Source organism: Budorcas taxicolor, chromosome X (genome assembly GCF_023091745.1).
Source record: "Budorcas taxicolor isolate Tak-1 chromosome X, Takin1.1, whole genome shotgun sequence".
In the NCBI taxonomy this organism is placed as follows: Eukaryota; Metazoa; Chordata; class Mammalia; order Artiodactyla; family Bovidae; genus Budorcas; species Budorcas taxicolor.
The window spans coordinates 62,218,079-62,241,613 of NC_068935.1; the positions used below are offsets into that span (position 1 = coordinate 62,218,079).

General features: G+C 61.4%; 1 protein-coding gene across 1 annotated transcript; it reads left to right on the top strand.

The window, feature by feature from the left end:
- Nucleotides 1-793: 793 nt before the first annotated feature.
- Nucleotides 794-14,690, top strand: BGN (biglycan). Its single transcript, XM_052662949.1, has 8 exons — nucleotides 794-908; nucleotides 9,366-9,617; nucleotides 9,889-10,001; nucleotides 10,787-11,000; nucleotides 11,504-11,614; nucleotides 11,867-11,960; nucleotides 12,063-12,201; nucleotides 13,592-14,690. Exons 2-8 carry the CDS (start codon nucleotides 9,377-9,379, stop codon nucleotides 13,787-13,789), a joined length of 1,110 nt encoding a protein of 369 aa, XP_052518909.1. The 5' UTR covers nucleotides 794-908; nucleotides 9,366-9,376; the 3' UTR covers nucleotides 13,790-14,690.
- The last annotated feature ends 8,845 nt before the right edge of the window (nucleotides 14,691-23,535 follow it).

Consider the following 23,535-nt stretch of genomic DNA (forward strand, 5'->3'; position numbering starts at 1 on the left):
GACTGGCCGGGTCCGCCTCTCTGAATCAGCTTCTGTGAGCCTCAGCTCAGGGCAGGCAAGCCGGGGAGGAGGACCCCCCAGAATCTGTGCTGCCCCCTGCCAGTTCCCAGCTGAATCCCATTCTGAGGTCACGGGGACAAAAAGGCTGGAGTGGGCCAGGAAGTGGATCCAGCCCTTCCAGCAATCCACCACGGCTCCCTTCCTGATCCCAGACAACCACCTCCTCCCCAGACTGCAGCTGCCACACGTTCGTTCTGGGAAGGCTCAGGACAGGACACCAGGCGCCCCTCGCTGGACTAGCACTTGGAGGCCACCACCTCCTTGTCCCCCTTCCATTTCTGCCCTCTCGCCTTCCTCTTCCAGGCCAAGCGCCGGCCAGCCAGCCGGCTCCCGCCCCCCTGGTTGGGCCTCAGTGTCCCCATCCGGATGGTGGAAAGTTTGAATCTCTGAGGCTGCATTGTCGTTGGCCTGGAGACGCCAAGGGGCCTTGTCTGAGTGAGAGAGTGTGCCTTCCCGGGGTGGGGGGCAGGGGGTCGTGGCCTTGGAGTGGGAGGGGTCGTCCTTGGGGTGGGGGGCGTAAGGGGGAGGGGCACAGCTAGCCCAGCCGTCTACAAGAAAATTACTCCCTTTGAAGCTGCCAGGGGGGCTGGGAAGCCTGCCCCCTCCTTCCCTTCCTCCCTCCCTCTCTCCCTCCCTCCCCGCCCCCTCCCCGCTGTCCCCTCCCCGTTGGCCTACCCGCCCGCCCAGCCTTTACCCTCCCTCCTGCCGCCTCCCTCTCCCTCTCTCCCCGAACTGCCCAGGAGTGAGCAGCTGCTCTCAGACGACACAACACACAGACGGACGCAGGGACTGGCTGACGCCTCAGGCTGCCCACCAGCCAACGCGTGCCCACCGCTTGCCCTCCTCAGGTAAGCCCCCCACCCCCACAAGCCCCATCCTGTCCCCCACCGTTCCTACAGCTGGCCTGGAACCACCCTCGCCCTCGCTGTCTCATCCTCCAGATGCCCCAACCCTGCGCCCCCCAAACTCACCCTCCTCGTCCCTACCCCTGCCCCTGCGGGCCCCCTCACCGCCATCTCCCGCCCCCACCCCGCCGCCCCCAAGGCTGCTTGCAGATTTCCGCCCCACCCCACCCCCCACCCCCCACCCCCCACCCCGCCCCCGCTGCAGGATCCCAGCGTGCCCCTTCATGGCCACCCTGCGGTCCCTCCTTGGTCCCAGTCCCATCTCGGCCTCTTTTCCTCCCTGGGTCCTCCAGGCACCTTCTCCATCCCCATCCCTCTCCCCTTGCTCAGCCCTGCTTCACACTCCACATCCCCCTGGGCTTCTGCCCCTTGGCAGCCATCCCAGAACATCATCAAGTCCCAGGTGCGCCCTGCACCCCCTCGCTGGCCTGACTCCGGCCCCTGGTTAGGACAGACCTTCGGGCTCCAGCCTGAACTCAGTGCTGGGGAGCGATCCCCAGGGCCTGGGGCTAGACCACGGTGTGGGCTCCGCGACTTCGTTTCCCAGGCACGCCCCAGGCACCCTGCCCAGATATTCCTTGCTTACTCGCAGGCGAGTGTTCTGCATTCACCTCCTCCTGGGTGAGGCGTGGGTCCACAGAGCCATGATTGGGGATGGGGTGGGGGGTGGGGGATCTGAGTGGGGCTGCCTGAGTGGCTCAGGCCTCTCTGTCCCCAGAACCTCCTTGAATTGAGGCTCCAAAGAGGGGTGCAGAAGGAAACCCAAGCCACTGTGCCGTGTTAGCCAGGGCAGCTTGGCCTGGGGCCCCAGAGGGCTCTGTGGGTCAATTTGAGGACATCATCATTCCAGGATGGGCACCTTTAGGGAGGGGTGGAGTTCAAGAGATCCCAGGCTAGGTGCTCTGTTCCCCAAAGGCCGCACCCCGTGGGTACCTGGGGGCACCTCTAGAATGGAGAGAGCATCCCAGATCTGAAACCAAACAGTGCTAACAAGATTGCCCTCCAGAACTGGTCCCACGGGACCCCCTACTCCATCCATTGCAGAGGGGGCAACAGAGGCCCAGAGAGGGGCAGGAAACTGCCAACAGTGGCCCAGCCAGTCAGGGGCAGAGCTGGGGCCAGAGGTCAGGGCTCCTGACTGACAAACCCTGACTATTGACCCCATAGCATCCAGGGAGCTGTTAGAGGCACTCGAGTGTTGATCATGATAGCTTATGGTCAACTGCAGGGTGTGCAGATTACTGTGGGAGGCGGCCGGGCCCCAGGCCTCTGTCCTAGCAAGCTCCCAAGATGGCTGGCATGCCAAGGGACCTGCCAAGGAACATAGCAGAGTGCCCTGGAAGACTCAGGGGTGGGAGCCCCACCTCACCACTCTGTGGATGGGTCTGGGGCCTAGGCATGGGTTGGCAAGAGCTTCCTGAGTTGGCTCTGCTCAGTGGAGCAGAAGGCCCAGGGTCCTCTGAGGCAGAGTGCTGGTGTGGGGCACAGAGCAGACCTTGCTCAAGCCTGGGAGATTGCTTCACAGTTGAAGTCTTCCTAAGGGCCGCTCAGGTCGCCAATGTGGCCAGTCCCGTGCACTGGGGTCTCCTGCTTCTGTGCCCACTCCCCTCCCTGGCCAGCCACCCTGTGGGGACTTGTTGGAATTGAGAGAAGCTGGAGATGCTCTGGAATGTGCATCCAGTCTCTCAGGTTCATGAGGAGGGATAACACATGGCCGCCCCTGTGTGCGCACAGGTGAGCACCTGTGCCGCCTGCAACCACCTATACAATCCACACCGTGGTGGTTGGGCAGAGGCGCTTTTGTGCAGAATGCCCTATGACCAGCTGCCATAGGCACATCGAAAGGAAGGCACACGGCTGTCTCGCAACCACAGGGGCCAGGCCATGGCATCAGGGAGGGCTCCCGTCACCATGTAGCCAGCAGCTGAGTGGCCGCCCCACAACCCTGGCTGGCTCACCCACTGGCCCACCTTCAGGTCGCAAAGACCCAGGTCACAGAAGGCATTAACCAGCCTATTGCTTTTAACGTCTTGCCCTGGAGCAAAGGCCTCACTGTGTTGATGAGGAGTCTGAGGCCCAGTCCCTTCAACTACAGGTCTGGCGAAAGTTCTTTGCCAGTTGATTTTAGGGTCCCAGAAACGTAGGGTACTAGCCCTCTCACCATTGCACAAGACGACATACAAGCCTTGGCCTGAATTTCTCCCCAATCCCATCAGTGGCCCTGGCTCATCACAGAAAGGTGAATGGGGAAGGACTGGAGCAGAGGGGATATTCAAAAGACAGGAAAGCATCTCCTCTCTTTAGCGATATTCTGTAGACACTCAGGACCGCAGAGGGTCCCTTCCAGCATCAGCGTTAAGTCCCAGAGGAGGAATCAGTCATGAGCCTTCTTCCCAGAGCCACCCACCGCCAGCCCTCCCCCACTCCCTGGAGAAGCCCCAAGGAGACAGTCCCGTCCCAGCGGTCACTTGTCCTTGGTCGCCTGGGACATAGCCTGGGACAGTGGCCGGCCCCCAGGGCCACCCAGGAGCACATGAACAGCAGGCACAGCCCAACGCCCAAAGTGCCCATAGGGCCAGGCACTGTCTGGCACGTGCCCCCTGCCCTCAGGCAGGACCCCAGCCCCAGCTCCAGGGTCTCCAAAGCTCCACCTGCTAGGCCACTGAGCCGTTGGTCCTTTGGCTGGCATGTCTGGGCATCCCCCTTCCTTGCCCATGTGCCAACATCCTGGATTGTTAGAAAAGGTCTTCCCACACCCACCATGACAGCCTCCCAATCGTCCTCATCAGTTACCCCAGGGTGGGAGATCTCGGTCCCTACCTTGAGCTGGGCACCCTTCCCTGAGCGTCTCCGCCCTGCTGGTGGGATGGGACACACCAGCCCAAGGGTTTAGCTCTACTCGAGGGGCTGGAGGGTGACAGTGACCTTCCTGGGGCCCCCTGCTATGAGCCGCAGTGGGGAAAAGGGGGATGGCATGGGCTCCTGAAGGCGGGCACACAGGATCCTGCCAGTTCCACCCTCCTCCTGTTGGCTGGTTCCTGGGCCAAACAGTGCCCTCCCATCCCCTCTGTCCTCTCTGCTCATGTATTGGGCCCACCCACACTTCGATTACGCACAAAACCTTTTTGGTGAATCCCATCTTCAAGGAAGCCAATGGGAGACAGCCTGGGGGGAAATGGGGAAGGGGTCTGCTTAGTCTTGCTCACTGGGGCTGTGGGTCATCTAAAGATGAACCTTCTAGATAAGAGGTCCTGGGGTGAAAGCCTTCCCGTACCTGGAGCTGTCAGCCCCAGGGTCCCCCAGGACTTCCTTCACCCCCTCTGGGACCCTCCCCTAGGCTCTTGGAGCGCCAGCCACAGTTCGGCCCTCTTTGGCTTGTCCCCCACCCTCTCAGCAGCCCAGTTTGTGCTCCTCGGTGGGCTGGGATCTCTGACATCCCAAGCCCACCGAAGGTGCCAGGGACTCTGATGACTCCCCCCTGTCTCTCCCTGGGTAACACATCCAGGGTCCTGGGGCTCCACCCAGCCAGCTCACACCCAGCTCTCCCGGTCCATGGTGTAAAGTCCCAAGTCAGCAGAAACTGCAGCACAGGGCAGAGCTGCAGGACACAGGGCAGCGGGCTGGGAGAGGTCCCAGGCTCTACGCAACAGCAAACCTGCCCCCGCATCTCGCCTACCAGCAGCCTCTAGAAGAATCAGATGGCCCAAAAGGGACACAGCAGTCAGAAGCCCGAATGTCCAAGGGATCACGGATTTGGGCAACAAAACTGGGACCTGAAGGAGCCGGACAGAGGGCAGAGGGAGACTGGCTCTGGGAGCCCTGTCTCCAGAGACAGGGGCAGCTGGGGAGCTGGGTGCCACCTCCATCCTCTCACAGTCTCAGTTCCAGCTTGGCCTCGATGGTGGTCCTAGGGATTTACAGGCCACCTCACCACACAGAGGGGGAGCCCTGGGAGGGGCTGAAGGTCACAGGTCCAGCAAGACCTCCTAGGCTGGCTGCAGAAGGCAAGCTCCACCCCAAGCTGAGCCCCCAGCCCCATGAGGGAGCAAGGCAGCCAAGGGCCTCAGGTTCTGGGAGCCAGGCTGAGAACATCTCCCTGTGGGGTCTGGCGCCTGCTGTGAGCTAAAGGCTTGGGGGACCCTCCAGGCCAGGGTGGCCTGATGGCTTTCCCAAGCCACTTCCCTGCAGCTGCAGGAGGGGCAGGGCCATCTGTCCCCACGGGCCGAGGGGAGCTATTGATGGTGGCGGCCTGAGAGATGCCATGTTTCCAGAAACTGCATGATTCAAGCCTGGGGGCTCCAGACCCACAGGACAGAGCCTTGTTTTCCATCAGCGTCACCTCCAGCCTGAGTCGGGGAGAGGCAATGGGAGAGACAGCACTTCCTGCTAGCCCTGGGGAAGGCTGTTAGGAAATCACTTGGGCCTCCTGTAGCACCCCTGGGAAGCAACAGCACCCTCGCTCTCCCTCGGGCTTTCTTCAGCAAGCAGAAGGAAAGCTCTGGGGCGGAAAGACCAGGTGACCTGGCTCATCTCCTGCCTGATTCCTGGCATGGCGGAAGGCCAGCCCTTAGACCTTCCAGCCTTCCAGAGGTTTCCCAGCAGGATGGGGGTGTGATGGGTGTCTTCAAGGCTGTGGGGAGAAAGGTCTGGCCTGGGTAGCACCAGCCACTGGCCTGGGGCCAGCTCCTTGCAGCAGATGGGCTGGCTCCCTGTGGGTCTCTGACGCCCACATCCAGGTCTAGTCTATGCCTGAAGGCTGCAGGGGCACAGGACCCAGCAGGAAGGAGCCGTCCTGGCCAGCCATGCTTGGATGCCTGCTCCCTTCATAGCTGGAAGGCATGCTGAGGCCACGGTGATGGGTTCAGGGGTGGCTGGGGTGTAGACACAAGCAGGGCAGAGCTCACCCTAATCCCCACTGCAGCCACCAGCCCCTCACACATTCATTCTCACATGCATGCACACACGTCAGCTTCAGGAAGACCCAGGGATGGCACCCATGCCCTCTCTCTGGGTGCCACCTAAGGGCAGACTAGAGCTGGAGGGTGCGGGGGACGATGGGTTGGAGTCTAAGAGGGAAGCGGGCAGAAAAGTGGGCACCAGCAGGGCTGAGTGGAAGATGGCATGCGTGTCTGAGTTCAGGTCGGGTTGCTTGGAGGGGCCAGACACTGGGCTTAGGAGTCCAGCATCTGTGACTTGGCAGCTGTGGGCCACACATCTGTAAGTGAGTTCCCAGGGCCTGCCAGACCTCAGGGCCCGCTCCTGCCACCCTTGGCCTGGCGTGAATGCCTGGCGTGGCCCCTCCGTGTTCTCAGTGGTTGCCAGTGTGTCTTGTTTGGCTGGGACCTGGAGATATCCCAGTCAGAGGACTGCACAACCTTTCAGAGGGCCAGACAAGGAGAGCCCTATTGCGGGGGGGCAGTCCTCACTCCCACCCATGGGCGCCCAGCCTGAGGCCTCACCACCATCACCACTTCTTTCCGTTGCTCTGAGGAGGTGGAGTTCGTTGAGCTCAGAGAACCCCCTGATAGGGCCCAAGGCTGCCTGAAGTCCTCGGAGACATGCCCAGGGAGGCTGATGAAGGGAAACTGAGGCCTGGAGGCCTGGCTAGGCTGGGGGGACCGACTATGGTTCTCACCCTCTGTGTCCATAGTGAAAACCTGGAGGCCTGGCGTCGCCTGAGGTGGGTTTTTTTCTCTAGGTCTCCATTTTCTCTTTCATCAAATGGAACTTTGGTCCTGGGCGCCTCCTCCAGGCCCCTCCCTGGCTCCTTCTGGCCCTGAGGGCTGGGGGTGTCTTTCGCGGTCTCTGGCAGGCTTGGTGTCCAGCCAGCCCCCCTCCTCTCTGCACAGTTCTGGCTGTTGAGTCTCTTGCCAATTCTCTGTGGGGAAAGGAGGGCTGTGGCAGAAAGCCCGCCAGCCTGCCCACTGCCTGGGCCCGGCCAGGAGCGGGGGAGAACCAGCCAAACCTTGTCCTCTGCCCTGAGGGCTCTGGGGGCCTTCAAGACCTCAGCCTCCCTCTCCCTCAGAGTGAGTTTCCAAAAGAGCCCGCCTTTCCCCACCCCACACCCCACCTCAGCCTCTTTGCGGGGACCCCAGATGCACCTTGGAATCTGGTTCGACTCCTCTGCAGCCTCCTGTCGCCCCCAGGGAGGGTCCCACGAGCCCACGCAGGGCCTCGGTGGCTAGTCCTGCCAGGGCGCTCCATGTGGAAGGCCCAGACGCAGGCTGAGGCTCCCTGTGGAGGCCCCCAGGCCTTCCCGGTTCCCCAGGCCTGGCCGGACCGCCCCACCCCAGCCATCCAAGTGGACGGTGGATCTCAGAGCCTCCCAAGGCTTCAGCGGGGTGTTCTAGCCCTGACTCATTCCCCCTGTGAGGTAGCGGCTTTGGCAGGGGTGCCAGGCGAGGGGGGAGCAGCCTCCTCTGCCTCCTGCTCTGTCTCGCCCTTCTGCCTTCACCCTCCCCTTCACTTCCTCGTCTCAGCCCTGGGTGTCCAGCCGTGCCTGGGAAGTCTGGGCCCACCCTACCTTGCCTTGTGCTTTGAGAACCTGTGGGAAGGAAAAGGGACTTGTGGTCCAGGTAGGCAAACCCAGGGTCTTCTCCCCACTCTGTGCCGAGACCCTTGGGGCTGGGGGTGGGGTGGGGTGGGGACTCCTCCAGTCCTATGGGACCAGCATAGGGCTGGTGGGACCTTGAATGTGACCACGGGCGCTCAAGGCCCAAAGGAGCCAGGAAGGCCAGGGGCTCCCCCAGCCAGGAGGGACCCTCACTTTGCTGTGTGACCTGAGAGGCAAGGCTGCTTTTCTGAGTCTATCAGTGGGGGCTGCACGCTCAAGAGGATTGCCGGCCTGCTGGGGGCGCTCTGGGGCTGGCCCTGAGGCTGAGGCCGCTGAACCCCCGGCCTGGGCACCCCACCCCCCACCTCCAGCATCTGCCCACCAAGCGTACTGCCCACCCCAGCTGCTGCAAAGGTGGGAGCCAGGACAGGTCACGTGACCAGCTCTGACGGGCGGGAGGGGTACGAGAGAGGGCGGCCAGATAGCAATCAATGGGAACCCCAGGGGCAGGGCTGTTGTGCCCACAGGTCTGCAAGTGGCCACAGGCCCTCCCACTGCCTGAGGGTGGCAGGGCTCCAAGGCAGCAGCCCCCCAGGCCACCAGCCCAGCCCCACATCCACTGGGCCTGCCTGGGGCCTCTCCTCACTTTGCAGCCAGCCATCAGGCTCGGGGGGCTCACCCCAATCCTGCTGAAGCCCCAAAGAGCCCCTCCCCTGTCCAAGACGGGCCCCAAGTGAGGGCCTCTGTGGGGTAGGGTTGAGGTCCGCACGCGGGGCAACCCCAGACACCCTGTGCTTGGGTAATAAGCAAGGCAGGCACGTGTATCCCTGTGTCATACTTGGGAAAATGAGGCTGGGGCTTGCCCAGGAAATCTAGGTGAGGGGGCAGCCCCTTCATGGACAAGGTTTTCTGCTAGAGGAGCCCATCTGGATGGGAGCAGCCTCTGCTGGAGGAGAAGAAGGCAGGCAGATGTAGGCACCAGGGGCAGCCTCGGACAGAGCGGCTTTCCCCCAACTCCCACCCCTAGCCTGCTTCCCAGCCTGAGGGCCTCCAGACAAGCCTGACCCTGCCTGCCACCCTGGCAGTAGCCTATTCCCTTCCAGTGGCCTTTCCAGGGGGCTGGGCCATGGACAGAGGTCAGGGGAAGGCGTCGTGGGCCAGAGGAGGAAGCCAAGGCGCCCCGGGAGCAGCAAGGATGGAGGGGGACGCCAGGGTTCTCCCTCCATCTCTGGGATTCCACACATGGGCTAGGAGGATGCCCCCTCCTCTGCTTTGCTCCAGGGCTAGCCCAGCTCTGCCAAGCATGCCCACCCTAGTGCCTTGGCCTCTTGACTTTCCTAGAAAAACGTGGGTGCACTGCAAAGGGGGCTCAGGCAGGAAAGGATTGACCCCAGCCCCGGTGGTTATCTTTCAATCTTGATTCTTCAAGGTCTGTGGGGGCAGAGGGCTGGGTTTCCCTCTCCACCACCTCCACTAGCTTCCCCGATCTCCCCACACACAGGCTGAGGCTGACTCAGTGTCCTGTGCAGGGAGGGGGGTGATGCATGTGTGTGTATGCTCATGCATTGGAGGGGTGCAGACTCACTAACTGGAAAGACACAGCATAGCCCACGGTGGCCAAGTCCTGCCTGAAAACGGAGCAGGGCAGAAGGAAGCCAGCCACGCCCCTACCCTGCCCAGGACCTTCTACCCACCCACACCTCCCTCCTGTCCACTCCAGCTTAGGGTCTGGCTGCTCTGGGGAGGTGTGACAGACATGAGGCCAGCACACACACAGAACCCCAGCCCCCCGGGTGTAGGCATCGGCTGGACTCCCCTGATGGCCCCTCCTCACCTTGGCTTTGCAGGCACGCCCACCATGTGGCCCCTGTGGCCTCTTGCAGCCCTGCTGGCCCTGAGCCAGGCCCTGCCCTTTGAGCAAAAAGCCTTCTGGGACTTCACCCTGGACGATGGGCTGCCCATGCTGAACGATGAGGAAGCTTCGGGTGCAGAAACAACCTCGGGCATCCCAGACCTGGACTCCCTCCCACCCACCTACAGCGCCATGTGCCCTTTTGGCTGCCACTGCCATCTGAGGGTCGTTCAGTGCTCCGACCTGGGTCAGTCTGGGGGGGATGGACGTGGAAGGCTGAGGGTGGGCAGGGAGTGACCTGGAGCTGGCTCAGGGATCCTGATTTCACTGTGGGAGGGTGTCCCTGGGTCTGCTTGAAAGCACATGGGGAGGGAGAAGAGTGTCCAGCCCTGGCCTTGGAGCTGCACCCACTTGGAGCCACGGAGTCCCCATGTGTGGGTCTGCATGTGCGCCCCTCTGGGGCTGTGGCCGTGGCCATGGCTGTGGCTCACACTGCTGACTGTGGTGCCGGCCCCCAGGTCTGAAGGCTGTGCCCAAGGAGATCTCGCCCGACACCACCCTGCTGGACCTGCAGAATAATGACATCTCTGAGCTCCGGAAAGATGACTTCAAAGGCCTCCAGCACCTCTACGTAAGCCCACCCCTGACTCTTCCAAGGGGCTGGGAAGAGGCAGCAGGCCTGCAGCCCAGCGGGTGTGTGGAGGGGTGGGGTCCCGATGGGTGTGGGCATGCACTTGTGCAATGTGAGAGGGGACCGGGGACCCAGGGAGTCCTGAGAGAGGTTAGGAGGCAGCTGTGGCAAGAGCACTCAGGGTCATGGGCACATGTGCAATGTCAGGACAAGATAAAAGGAAAGTGAAGTTGCTATTTCACTTTCCTTTTATCCTGTCCTGACTCTGCGACCCCATGGCCTGTAGCCTACCAGGCTCCTCCATCCATGGGATTTTCCAGGCAAGGGCACTGGAGTGGGTGGCCATTTCCTTCTCCAGCGGATCTTCCACACCCATGGATCGAACCCAGGTCTCCCCATATTGCAAGCAGACACTTTCCTCTCAGAGCTACCAGGAAAGGACAGGATCACCCAGCCCAATTCTCTCTGTTGACTGTTACCTTTGCATCTTATTGGCTCCTCCCAGCAACACAGTAAGGAAAGGTTGCATCGCAACCAGGGTGCAAGTAGGGTAACCAGGGTGCAAGTAGGGTAACCAGGGCATGAGCTGCAGCAGCCTTGCTGGACCTGAGTGCCAGCTCCCACTCTGCACTTTGCCCATGAGCAGAGGCAGATCTCCTGAAGGCTGAGCTGGGGCTCCAGCATCTGTGAAGCCCCGACAACGTGAATCACTAGCTCAGGGGCAGGGAAGGGGAGAGAGGAGAAGGCAGGCAGGTGGGGAACTGAGGCTTTCTGTGCCAACTCAGGCCTTGGTCCTCGTGAACAACAAGATCTCCAAGATCCACGAGAAGGCCTTCAGCCCCCTGCGGAAGCTCCAGAAGCTCTACATCTCCAAGAATCACCTGGTGGAGATCCCTCCCAACCTGCCCAGCTCCCTGGTGGAGCTCCGCATCCATGACAACCGCATCCGCAAGGTGCCCAAGGGAGTGTTCAGTGGGCTTCGCAACATGAACTGCATTGGTGAGCCAGGCCCACCCTGTGGTGGTCCTCACCCCTCCCCCACGGTGGTGAGGGTGGACAGGGAAGGGGGAGGGTCAAGGAGGGGGGCTCTGCTCGCCAGAGCAGCCGGGTGCCATGGACAAGCCAGCTGGCTTCACAGAACATTCTGGAGGCTTGCCTAGGGTCACACCCCATAGCTGCCAAGGCAAGGTGAAGAGAAACCCAGGCCCATAATGAAAGGGCAAGTATAGAGCTGGCACAGCCTGCCAGCCAGGGGCCAGGTGGGAGAAGCTGGGAGGGCTTCCCTTGTCCCCAAGGGTCCATGCCAGGCCCAAGGCCCTTGGTAGTTTGTGGTGTTCAACAGCAAGGAGTTTGCAGCTTGTCCAGTAAATTAGTGGCACTGCTTTCAGGGGGAGATGAGGGAGTGGGTGCTTAGTGGGAGCCCCTTAGGAAGCGACAGACCCTGAGCGTGTGGGGACAGATGCTTAGCCTTGGCTTCAGGGCTGAGAGAGCCTCTCTCCTAGAGATGGGTGGGAACCCCCTGGAGAACAGCGGCTTTGAACCGGGAGCATTTGATGGCCTGAAGCTCAACTACCTTCGCATCTCCGAGGCCAAGCTCACTGGCATCCCCAAAGGTAGGGAGGCATTCTTTCTTTCCCATGTTTTGGGAGGCAGCACAGGTAGCGAGGCCAGAGCCATCTGGAGCCACCCAGTGTACTCAGGGAGGGCTTTGGTCGCCCCTCTCCCCACCTGGGGCAGAGCTCGGCTCTCTGCTCCACCAAGAGTGAAATCGTGCAGACACACATACACACACACAGGACCAGGCCTCCCCCACCCTACTGTCTCCCCTCCTGGATTCAGCTCAGAGCATCCTTTTTTCCTGGCAGACCTCCCTGAGACCCTCAATGAACTCCACCTGGACCACAACAAAATCCAGGCAATCGAGCTAGAGGATCTGCTCCGCTACTCCAAGTTGTACAGGTAGGCTGTGGAGGTGGGGTCTCAGGGGGTCCTGAGTCTGCCCAGTGCACTGTGGCCCATGGACGCAATCACATCGTCATTTATTCATCTATCCCTTCCCAGGCTGGGCCTGGGCCACAACCAGATCCGCATGATTGAGAACGGGAGCCTGAGTTTTCTGCCCACGCTGCGGGAGCTGCACTTGGACAACAACAAGCTGTCTAGGGTGCCAGCTGGTCTTCCAGACCTCAAGCTCCTCCAGGTGAGAGCCAGGTTTTTTTAACACGCAGCAAAGGGAGGGGGCAGTCGATGTCCCTGGGGCAGCTGCTGAGACCCTAGCTGTCAGTGCTTGGACCCACCACGGAGAAGAACGGGAGTTCGCTGTGCAGCTGGTCAGATGTGTCCTCTGGCCAATGACTCCAGCTCCTCATCTGGAAAGACACTGAGAAAGTGAAAGGGGAAAGTAGGGACCCCACTGTGGACAGCGAGGAGGCTGGGTACAGGGGTGGCAAAGTGGCAGGATGCGCCAGAGCCAGCCTGGTAGATATTTGAGCTCAAGGTCTCTCGGGTGGGTTCAGTTCAGTTTGGTTCAGTTCAGCCGCTCAGTAGTGTCTGACTCTTTGCGACCCCATGGTCCACAACACACCAGGCTTCCCTGTCCTTCATCAACTCCCAGAGTTTACTCAAACTCATGTCCATTGAGTGGGTGATGCCATTCAACCGTCTCATCCTCTGTCGTTCCTTTCTCCTCCTGCCTTCAATCTTTTCCAGCATCAGGGTCTTTTCAAATGAGTCAGCTCTTTGCATCAGGTGGCCAACATATTGGAGTTTCTTAGGTGGGTGGGACCCCCACAAAGGTGCCGCAGGCCCAGGGGCTTGGGAACAATCTGGGCAGGAAGTGGCTTGATGAGGGGGTCAAAAAGCCCTCTCAAGGTCTTCTTTGGCCTTGCTCTGGACCTCAGTCTCTGCCTACATGCCAGAAGATTGGCCATTCTTGCAAGCTGTCCAGTTGGGATGAATCCATCACCCAGCCCTGCAAGGGGATTGCCAACCTACAGCGGCAGTGCCCTCTAGTGGCCATATCCTGCCACCTCTAGAAAGCACTGTTGCAGCCCTCCAGGCCGCATCCCTCTGCCCACCCCATCAGACAGTCCTCACGCTCCCCACACTACAGTCCCATAGAGAGAAGCTTCGAGGAGTTGGGGGGTGGGGGCAAGTGCTCCTGAGGACTGGGAGGAGGAGGAGACCCTCAGTCCAGGGAACCCAGAGGAAGGGCCAAGGACTGTGTGAACCCAGGGTGGCATCCTTCCCACATCAACAGCACCATTCATACCCACCCCATTAACCCCCAATCCCAGCACCCGGTCACACAGCAGTGCCTGAACACTGCTCAACAGCAGCCTGACAACCATACGTAAGCCAGTTGTACTCCTCCAGACAATGGAAGAATCACCTCCAGGCCCTCAAAGGGTTGTATGGATGCAGCACATGAACCCCTGAGGCGGCCAGGCAGGACTCGGCTGGCACGGAGGGCACCAGCCTTGCGGGTTCTGCCCACTGCTTGGGCTCCCCAAGTGGGGCCGACTCAGGGATGGGGTTGGGGCGGGGGGCAACGGGGCCTGCTGCCTTGAGCCACGCCTCTCTGTCCCCAGGTGGTCTATCTACACACCAACAACATCACCAAAGTGGGCGTCAACGACTTCTGCCCAGTGGGCTTCGGGGTCAAGCGGGCCTACTACAACGGCATCAGCCTCTTCAACAACCCCGTTCCCTACTGGGAGGTGCAGCCGGCCACCTTTCGTTGTGTCACTGACCGCCTGGCCATCCAGTTTGGCAACTATAAAAAGTAGAGGCTGTGGCAGCTGCTGCAGTGGCGGCCTGGGAAGGGTCTCTTGGGGTGCACGGTGCGTGTCCTGAAGGGGCGGCAAAGCAAGGGAGCCAAGCCCTGCCTTCGACCCCCACCCTCCACTCACGGCCCCTTGACACCCCCACCCTGGCTCCCAAGTGTGCAGGTGGGGTGTGATGCCTGGCCCCCATCACATGCCCCTTGACTTCAGAGCTGCCCCTGCCCACCTGCATCATACCCATTCAGAGGCACCCCCCCACTCAACCAAGCTTTTTTCCCATTCACCCCAAAAGGAAATAATCTGAGGCTCCCGTCCAAGGTAAATGGTCCCTGGGGGGCTCAAGGATGGAGACCCCACTAAGCCCACCCCACCTGCCAGACACACATCCCTCCTCAGCCTTTTTTCCTTCTCAGCCCCCCACCATCCTTCTGCGAGTTCATGGCCCCCCAGGACAGTCTCCCGGGTCTCCTGGCCCCTGGACCAGTCTTGTTCAGCTCTCTCTGTCTGTCCCTCCCTCTCGTTTCTGACATCCTTGGACTAAGTCTGCTTTCTGTTTCTCTGCCCAGCCATTACCCAGGCAGGTGGAAGTGGGGGACAGCTGCCCTCCTTCTCTGCCCAGGCTCACCCGAAGCCTGGGTGATCCTTCCGGAGGCCAGCAGATAGGGAGGTGCTGCACCCCCTCCTCCACAGCCAAGAGAAGAGCCCTGGGCTCAGCCAGACCCTGAAGGTCTGTCCCACTGGAGTTCCCATCACGCTTCTCACTGTCCCCTTTCCCCCCATGATGGCTCAGTCTCCCCTCCCCTTGCCTTCCAGCCTCTGGTCTGGTGGAGGTTTCAAACCATCACACCCAGCTTGAGGAGGGGCTGCTTCTGAGGTTGGTTGTTGTCTTTCAATTAAAGAAACACTGTGCAATACGGCTGTGTGTGTGCCACCTCTCAGGGCGTCTGGGGACCCAGCAGAAGGGGGAGCCACAATGGGCTACCGCAGCTGGCTTCCAGGTTCTGCCTCTCTGTGCCCATGCCCAGCCTTGGGTTGCCTACTCACTGCTTTCCCTGCCTTCGAGGAAGGGTCCTGAGCACCCTCAGGTTGGAGGCTAGACCTAGAGGACCTGAGAAACCAGGCAGAAGGCCCCAGGCTGCCCCCTTTCCCTCGCTTCTAGTCCCCTCTGTTGCCCGGTCTATCCCTGAAGCAGAGCTGGCTACAGACCACCAGAGGGAGCTGGTCTTGGAGTCTGGGGGCTCAGAACGGTATGGGATGTCAGCTGCGGGCAGAGCCGTGTGCCACACCCATGTGAGCACCAGGGGGCGCACTCCTAGGAGGTTCAGGCCTCACATGGACAGGATCCAGTGCCATGTACACCCACCTGTTCTGACTTGGCCTAGGCTCCCAGCGGCATGTCCACTCAGTAGGTCTCCCTATATGCCAGCAGAGCCATGCCCAGGTCGTAGTATGCAGGCTCAGGCTCGCTAGGAAGGACCGGGGACACAGCTGGTGAAGCCGGGGGACATAGATCTGCCTTAGAGAGGATGAAGGGAGAACAGTCCTCAGAGAAATGCCCCTTGGGTGGCAAGCCCATCAGGCTAAGCAGGAGGCAGGCTGCCTCCAGCCTGATGTCTCTGCCCTCATCCTGCACCAGGGTCCTGGGCACTGGGTGATGGGAGCCAGGGCTTCCCTGAGCAGCCATGGGCCACCGACGGAACACGAGAGCCTGGATCTGTTTGAAGCCCCTGTGTGGTCTTTTGTCATGCTGGTGGCCCCGGGCAGCTCGTACCAGCCCTGACCTGGCAGTCCGCACTGGGTCCCTTCAGTGCTGGAGCTGCCCGGGCCCTCTGGGCTGGCAGGGGCCCTGTGTCACCCCTGGCAACAACGCTCTGCCCCAGGGGTCTGGCGTGGAACTGCTTTTGCCTCTTCCTGAAAGCCCTGCCCTCCTGAGACTGGAGCCCACGGAGGTGGGGGCCAGCAATGGATGAACACCACCCTTCCCAGGTTCTCAGTGTAGGGCCCTTCCACCCCTTGGGCCCTTCAGGAAGCAGGTTTTTCCTTTGGGGGACGGGAGGTGCTGTTCAGTGTGGTTGGCCCCACGATAGAATGCCACTCGTTGGCATCATAGCACTATTCTGGGCCATGTGTCCCACGGCCCCCGCAATCTCTGCTGAGCTGGGCAGGCTTGGGGCAAGGGCACTGGTGTGGGGCCAAGAGTCAGGGCCTCGATCAAGTCCCCTCACTGGCGGGAGCTCGGGGCACCAGATCCTGGGGCACGGCTTCAACTCAGCACCGCCCCCCCCCCCTTCCCCCGCTGGGAATCATGGATGCCTGTCTTCTCTCCCAGTGGCCTTGCCCTTCCTTCCCTCCCCGCCTCTGTCTCTCTCGGGGACATGGATGCCTTGACAAGCCAGTGGGACCTGTGTCATAATGCTGGGAGACACAGAGCCGACCCCTGGGGTAGGGCCCCTGGGAATGTGGCCCATGGACCTAGTGGGTCACCCTGCATGAGAGGTGCCAACACCCCACAAGCATGACCAGAGTGTGGCTCTCAGGGACCCAAGGGACCACCCAGGCCACCCCACTATCCCACCTCCCCACTGCAGGTTCGGAGACCGGTTGGAAGGGAGGTCTCCATAGCCAGAGCCCCAGGTCCAAGACCAACAGTCCTCTTAGCGTCAGTCGGCTACAGGGTGAATGGCAAGGTCTGAGATGACAGCAAGAAGAATGTGAAAGTGGAGAGTGACCGGCCTTTGAAAAAAGCCTAAGGCCACATCTCTGGCAGCCCACAGCCTGCCGAGTACAGAGAGCTGTGATACTGAGCTGTGAGCTGGGGTGGGGAGCGATAGATGGGTGGAGGGGAGTCCAGTTCCAAAGCCACAGTAACCCCCAGGGAAAGAGGGGGGAGGGACTGGGTCCAGCCGACCTTGAGTTGGACTGGGTCCAGCCTGTCCTTGGGTACAGTCTGGACACGGGGGAAGAGCTGGAGAGGGGGCAGGGGGTGGCGTGGGGCCCCCTGGGGAGCTCTGGGCACGCAGGTGTGACTTGCAGGAGGGGTCTGACCCTGAGAGTGAGCTGGGGCCGGCACACACACACACACACGCACACACACGCACACACAGGGCAATGAAAGTCATGGCAGCAGCTCGCTGGGGGCCAGCAGTCCCGTGAACAGAGAGGCCACCAAGGGGCTGCCTGAGTGACCCAGGGCTGGGGCGGGGGACATTTCCCAGTCCTCCTGGCAGGTCAGGTGCCTTCTGGATGTGGCCGGGCCCAGCTGGAGCCTAAGCTCAATCCACCGCTGGGGTTTAGACAAGTTGGGGCTTGTCCGAGGGGCAGTCAGCCAGGTGTCTGAGGGCAGGGGCCGGGGCACTGAAAGTGACAGCCCCTCCTGAAGGGCCCAAGGGCTGGAGGGGCCCCAATCTGAGAACTGGAGGGGAGTGTTCATCCATTGCTGGCCCCACCTCCGTGGGCTCCTGTCTCAGGAGGGCAGAGTTTTCAGGAAGAGGCGAAGGCAGTTCCACGCCAGACTCCTGGGGCAGAGCATTGTTGCCAGGGGTGACACAGGACCCCTGCCACCCCAGAGGGCCCGGGCAGCTCCAGCACTGAAGGGACCCAGTGCGGACTGCCAGGTCAGGGCTGGTATGAGCTGCCCAGGGCCACCACTTTGACAAAAGACCACACAGGGGCTTCAAATACAGATTAAGTCTCTCGTGTTCCTGAACGCAGGAGTCCAAAATCAGGGTATCAGGAGGGCTGCAAAAACTCACTCCTGCCTCCCTCTTAAAAGGACACGTATCACAACAGGTAGGGCCCACAGCTTGAGATGGTATGGCCCCTGCAGCCTGGGGTCTTCTCTGCCTGGTTGTCCTGGCCATCCTTGCATCTGGGCCCTGGGGGGCACCCGCTCATATCTGGAGCTGGTGGTCAAGCTGGGTTTTCATTGAGATGGGTGATGGGATGCAAGCCTGACCCAGGCATCTACACCAGGGAAGAAGAGCCCCGAGTGCTCTGAGTGTGTGTGTGTGTGTGTGTATGAATAACTGAGTGCATACAATTGTGCACGAGTATGTGACTATGCATGAATAACTGGAGATGAGAGGGTAAAGGTGTGAGAATAACAGCATATGTGTGTGGGGGTGAGTGAGTATGAGTGAGCCCTGTGAGGTAGTGAGTGTGGCTATGAGGAATTGTGGCTGAGCAATTGTAAGTGTGCACATGTCAGGCTATGACCATGGGTGAGCTTTGGTGTGAATGTGCATGCATACGTGTGCATGTGTTCTGAGTGAGCAAGTAGGAACGTCAGCATGCAAGAGCATGTGTGTCACTGTGTGTGTGTCAGCGTACGTGAGTGGCAGGGTGTGTGAGCGTGTGTGTGTCACCACGTGTGTGTCAGCGTGTGTGACAATGTCATCATGTAAGAGTGTGTCCACATGCAGGAGGATGTATATCAGCATGTGTCAGAGTGGGTGTGTGTGTGTGTGTGTGTGTGTGTGCGCATGCACCCACGTGGAACGTCTGAAATGTACCAGATCTCAAGAGCTGTCCGGAACAGTTACTTCTTGCAGGAGGGACAGACTGTGACAAGGTGGGACTGTCCCCTGACCTGGGGAAGACCTCCTGCAGTGCTTTTGTGGCCTTTAGGTCCTGCCATCCTGGCACCTCCTCCCCGAGCTCCCAGCACTATCTTATGTCTCCTGCGGCCTTTACCCCAAATGCCATGTCTTGACTTCAAGCTCTGCCCACCAGCTCCCTGTGTCAGGGTCCCAGCCACACCCCCAGCGCCCAGCCCGGGCCTGGCACTCAGGATACCCTGGGGCCCTGTTTGTCCGAGGCAAGAAAGAATTAGTGGCTGTGTCTGGGCCTTGTGTCCCTGCCTGCCCGGGGGTGGTGATGCTCCCTGGGGCCTGGCACTTGTCTTCCGTACACTCAGCCCCCGTCCTGTGCCACCCCACCCTGTGGCACTCTGCCCACTGCTCCCAGTCGGGGGGTGGAGGCACTGACTGCCCCTGGGGTTGGGCAGCTTGGGGCTTTAAGGACCGGGGGCAGGGCTGGCCAGCTCCTACCTGGCCACTGGGTGGCCATGGGCACACACTTGAGTCTGTCTGTGAATGTCGCTCCGTGCATTTGGACACACGGTGGTGATGGGGGGGGGGGGTCTTCTCCTCACTAGAGTTTGGTCTGTGTGTCTGTTTCCATGTGTCCGTGAAGGTGTGCTGTTGTGTGTCTGCCTCTGGGTGTTCACCTGTGTGCAGGATCGCCCTGGGTCCTGTATGATGGTGTTTGTGTGATAACCTTTGGGGTCATCGACTTTGAGACCCTGTCCCAAGCTCTGGCCACCCTCCCAGAATACTGTTTAGATGTCTTAACTTCCAACCATTAGCAGGTAGTTTCCTGAGAATAACCAACACCTCCGAAGCTGCGGAGTGGGGGTCAGGGGCCAGAGAAGAGCAAAGACCCCCACATTACAAGTCAGCAACGCAGCTTCACGCCCCATTTGACTGTCAAGGAGACAGAATCCGGGCGGTGGCCTGGAGAGGGAGAGGCAGCCCGCCGCTCTCTGCGCCCTTTCTATGAGCTCCCGGGTGCCAGGGTCCCCCAGTACCCAGCCTGCGCCCACCCCCATCCTTGGCAGCCGCCCTCCGGGGGTCACTGCCAAACCAAGAAGGGCAGGCACCCCCGCGCGTCCTGGGCGCACACTGGGCGCGGAGCTCCGGAGTCCCGTGGCTTGCGCCCCGCGGCCCCGGAGCCGCGCGCCGCCCCCCGCGCCGGCTCCCTCCTCCCTCCGTTCTCCTCCCCCCTCCCGCTCCCTCCCTTCTCCCTCCCTCCGGGCTCAGAGCTGCGGCTGGAGCCAAGCGCGCCGCGTCGCCTGCCGCTGCCACTGCCGGTGCAGAGCGTGGGGAGCACTCAGCCGCAGCCTTCGGCCGCCGCGGAGGGTCGTGCCCGCGCCCCCGGCCAGGCCGCCCCGTGCCAGGGCCTTGCGGTCCCCGGAGCCGATCGCGGCCCGCCGGGCCGCCTGCCCGCAGAGACCAGAGACAGCGCCCGCCTGAACCGAGGCCGCGGGAGCGGCCGTGCCCATGACCGGGTAAGTGGTGCCCTAGACACGCGGCCGCCGCCGGGGTGGGCGCGGGCGCGGGCGGAGCGGGCGGCCGGGCAGGTGGCCCGACCCGCAGGTGGGGGGACCCAGATCCCCGCTCGGAGCCACCTGCGCCCCGCGTCTGGCCTGCGTGTCCTTGTGGCACCGCTGCCGCGCGTCACTCTCGGGGGCCCTGGGTGGCCGGGCCGGCAGCGCCCCGCAACCTGCGCCTGGCGCCCCGCATCCTGCGCGCACGCGCATCTGCGTCTGGGGAGAAAGACCGCCGGGGGCTGCGGGCGGGTCCAGGAAAAGGAGGGGAGGGTCGCACAGCCCGAGGGTGGTTGCCGGGCCTGGGCTGGAGCCGGCGGCATGCACACGCACCTTCTCGGAGCCTCTAGGCACCCCCTCCCCCACACCCCCGCACCCCACGCCCTCACACTGTATCATCCTTCCCAGACCCACAGTCTGAGAAACCCTCACACGCTCCCACACTGTCCCCCCTCCCCCGCACACCCACACAGCTGCTGGGCCGACCCCGGCACCGGCCCGGGCAATGCGACGGGCAAGCAGCCCCGGCCACACTTGGCTAACTCCTCCATCACTCCGTGCGCCACCGTCCTCCCCCTCCTCACCTGGGTGACCTTGGCCAGATGGCTTCTCCCCACCGGTCCCGCCGCGTTCTCTGAGGTTTCGGATTCTGGCATTTGGAGCACTGGTGTGGCACGTCCCCCCGCCCCCTCCCGAGGCTGGGAGCCCTGGGTCTCCTCTTTGCTCTCTGGCAGACTTGGTCTCCTTCCTGCCCCTGGCCCCTTTAGGGCTTAGCGGCCTGATCAGCTGCGGATGGGTGGGGGCCGGCATGGGGCTGGGAGGACCAGAGTCAGCCTTGGGGAGCCCAGGGCGGGGGTCTGGTGAGGGGCTGGGAGAGGCAGTGGCCATGCTCGGTGAAAGTACAGGGCAGGCCTGGGGCCCCGGAACCCGGCACTTGACACACCTCGGGTCTGGGGCGAGGGAGTGGGGCCACTTGGTGGATCAAAGCTGAGCCTATTGGGCCCCCAATCTCAGGCGCATCTCTGCCAGCCACGGGGTCAGGTCTAGCCTGACCCCAACCATTCCAATCTCCCTTGGCTGCCCCAAGGAATTGAGTGCCAGCCTGGGAGGCAGCCCCCTCCTTTGCCCCCCAGCTCTGCCCCTTCCCAACCCACTGGCGTCACCCCTCACCTATCGGTGAGCATCTTCAGGCAGGGACTGGGTAGTCATCTACACGGGGTGCTCAGGTGCCCAGCAGAGGAGGCCTGACTCAGAGTGGGCATGGGTTTCTGCATGGCATGTTTGCGACCTTGACCTCACGGAATCTGCAGAATCACCCAGGGAGGGAGGCCAGGCCCGCATTCTTGTCCCCATTTTCCTGAGGGGATAATCGAGGCCCCAAGAGGGGAATGAACTTAGGCTTGCATTTGCCTGAATGGGCAGGTGGCTGCTGGGGGAGCAGCTCCAGAGGCCCTGGCATGGTTCTCATAGGGCATCTACTCTCCGGCTGAGTCTCAACAAGCATCACCACTGTTGCCATCACCCCTTTTCCCAGATGAGGAGGCCAAGGCCACGTGGCTCCTGAGAGGGGAACTGGGGTGCAGACCTGAGTGATGGGAACACCCGGCCTTCTCTGGCCCACAGAGAGAAGGGTTGGGGGTTACTGCCCAGGCCTCTGAGGGTCTCAGTTGAAGCTCAGCAGAGGGTCTGAGGGTGGAGCCAGTCCCTGGAGAGCAAGTCGTTAGGAGGGGGCTGGGCAGCTGTGATCTGAGGGCATGGATTGTCCCCGCTGCTAGCCTCAAGGAGGAGGGCCAAGGACACAGGCAGTCTGGATCAGACCAACCTGGTCCATGCCTAGCGCCACCAGGTGGTCTGAGCGAAGGGGCAGGCATCTCTGGCACAGAAGTTGGGGGCTGGGGGAGTAACGCAGGCAGATGGAACCGGGGTGGCGTGGGAGGGGGCTTTGTGCAGAGCCAGAAGGGAAACCAGTCCTCCCGGGAAGGAAGCCCCAGAGGTTAAGAGCGCTGGCGGCTGGCAGGCAGGGACTTTGCAGCAGGCCCCAAGGGGACAAAGAAGGTGGCCAGAAGTGCCCCACTTTGGTGCCAGCTCTGGGCCTGCTGGTCTTTGTGACCTTGGCTAAGTCTCTTCCCGCTGCAGGCCCAGGGAGCCCAGGGGTGGGCCTTGGTGAACTCCGCTGACATTTGAGGCTTCAGAGCTGGAGCTTCAGAGGCTGAATCATTTGGGAGCACAGGGAGGCCAGCCGTGACTCAGTGTGGACTCTCCGTCCGGTCCAGAGCAGCCTCTCCCAGCGCGCAAAGAGGCAGTGAAGGGTGCTGGGGTCAGCAACAGCCTCTCTGCCCCTCCTCCAGCCTGGCTTTTAAAGAGAGACCCTCGTTTCCTTGGTGGGCAAGATCAGAGGATCCTGGGCCCCTGGGGACTCTGAGAGCTCAATTCCAGCTGGGACTCTCCCAGCTGGGCAAAGCCAGGCCCGGCTTCCTCCTACCACCTTACAGAGTTGTCAGCATACATGTGGACTTTGCATGCTGCACTCCCTTCGGTTTGTAAACTGAGGCTGTGTGTATTTAACTGATGGCTGCTGTCTCTGTCAGAGGTCACCAACACGTCAACTACTGTCAGCCCTGATAGTGATAACTTGTGCCAGACATGGTGGTCAGGGCTTCCCAGACATTCTCTCACTTCAGTGAAACAACCGAATGAAGCAGCAACTGTTGCTGTCCCCGTTTTGCAGATGAGGCCACTGAGGCCCAGGGTGGTTAAGCAAGTTGCCCAAGGTCACACAGCCAGGAGGAGGTGCTCAAAGCCAAATTGGAAGGCAGGCCAGTTAGACTCCCGAGTCTGGTTTGTGAGTGTTGCCACTGGTTCCGTCGCCTCTGGGAGTCTGGGTGGAACTCAGCAGAATGAAGTGTTGGCTGCATGAGCCTATTCGGGTCAAGGGCGCTTCCAGTCCTGGAAAGACCCTACACCTCACACCTCACTGAGTCTTCAGAATGACCCAGTAGCTAGGCCCCCAGATACCCCCTGAGGGAAACGGATCAACTGTGGGGTTTTACGAGTCCAGAACAAGTTGGGGGCACTGTCTGCCCTTCAGTATTCTTCCCTGGGACCCCTCTAGGGCACCTCTATAAAAGTGGGTAGGTGTCTGCTGATACATGGAGACCTGGGCTGTAGCAGCAAAGGCCGACGGTTCGGTCTGACCTAGGGCATGCTGCCTGTGAGATGGGCTCAGGGGGCCGGGCTCAGAGATGACTTTACTGGGAACAGCAGGCAGACCCTTGCACTGCACAGATGCTGCCACACCCCCTATGCTTCCCCAGAAGGCCAGTTCTTTAGCTGGTACCCCAACTGCTGGCTGTTTCTCCCTGCTCTGCCCTGGTTAAGCTGGCAGAAGACAGGCCAAGCAGTGCCTGGTTGCAAAGCCCTGCCTGTGCACCTTCTGTTGGGTGGGAGGTGCTGGAAGTAGGCCTGGGAGCGCTGCTTGGAGAGCAGGATCTGAGCCCAAACATCCCCAGGACAGAGGAAAGAGGCTCCCTGCCAGAGGAGTAGGGGCTGGGTGTCATCAGACTGCCCAAGCTTGGGAAGGGGATGAGGCCAAGGTCACGTGGCCAGGAGGTGGCAGAACCAACACCCAGAACCACAGGGCGAG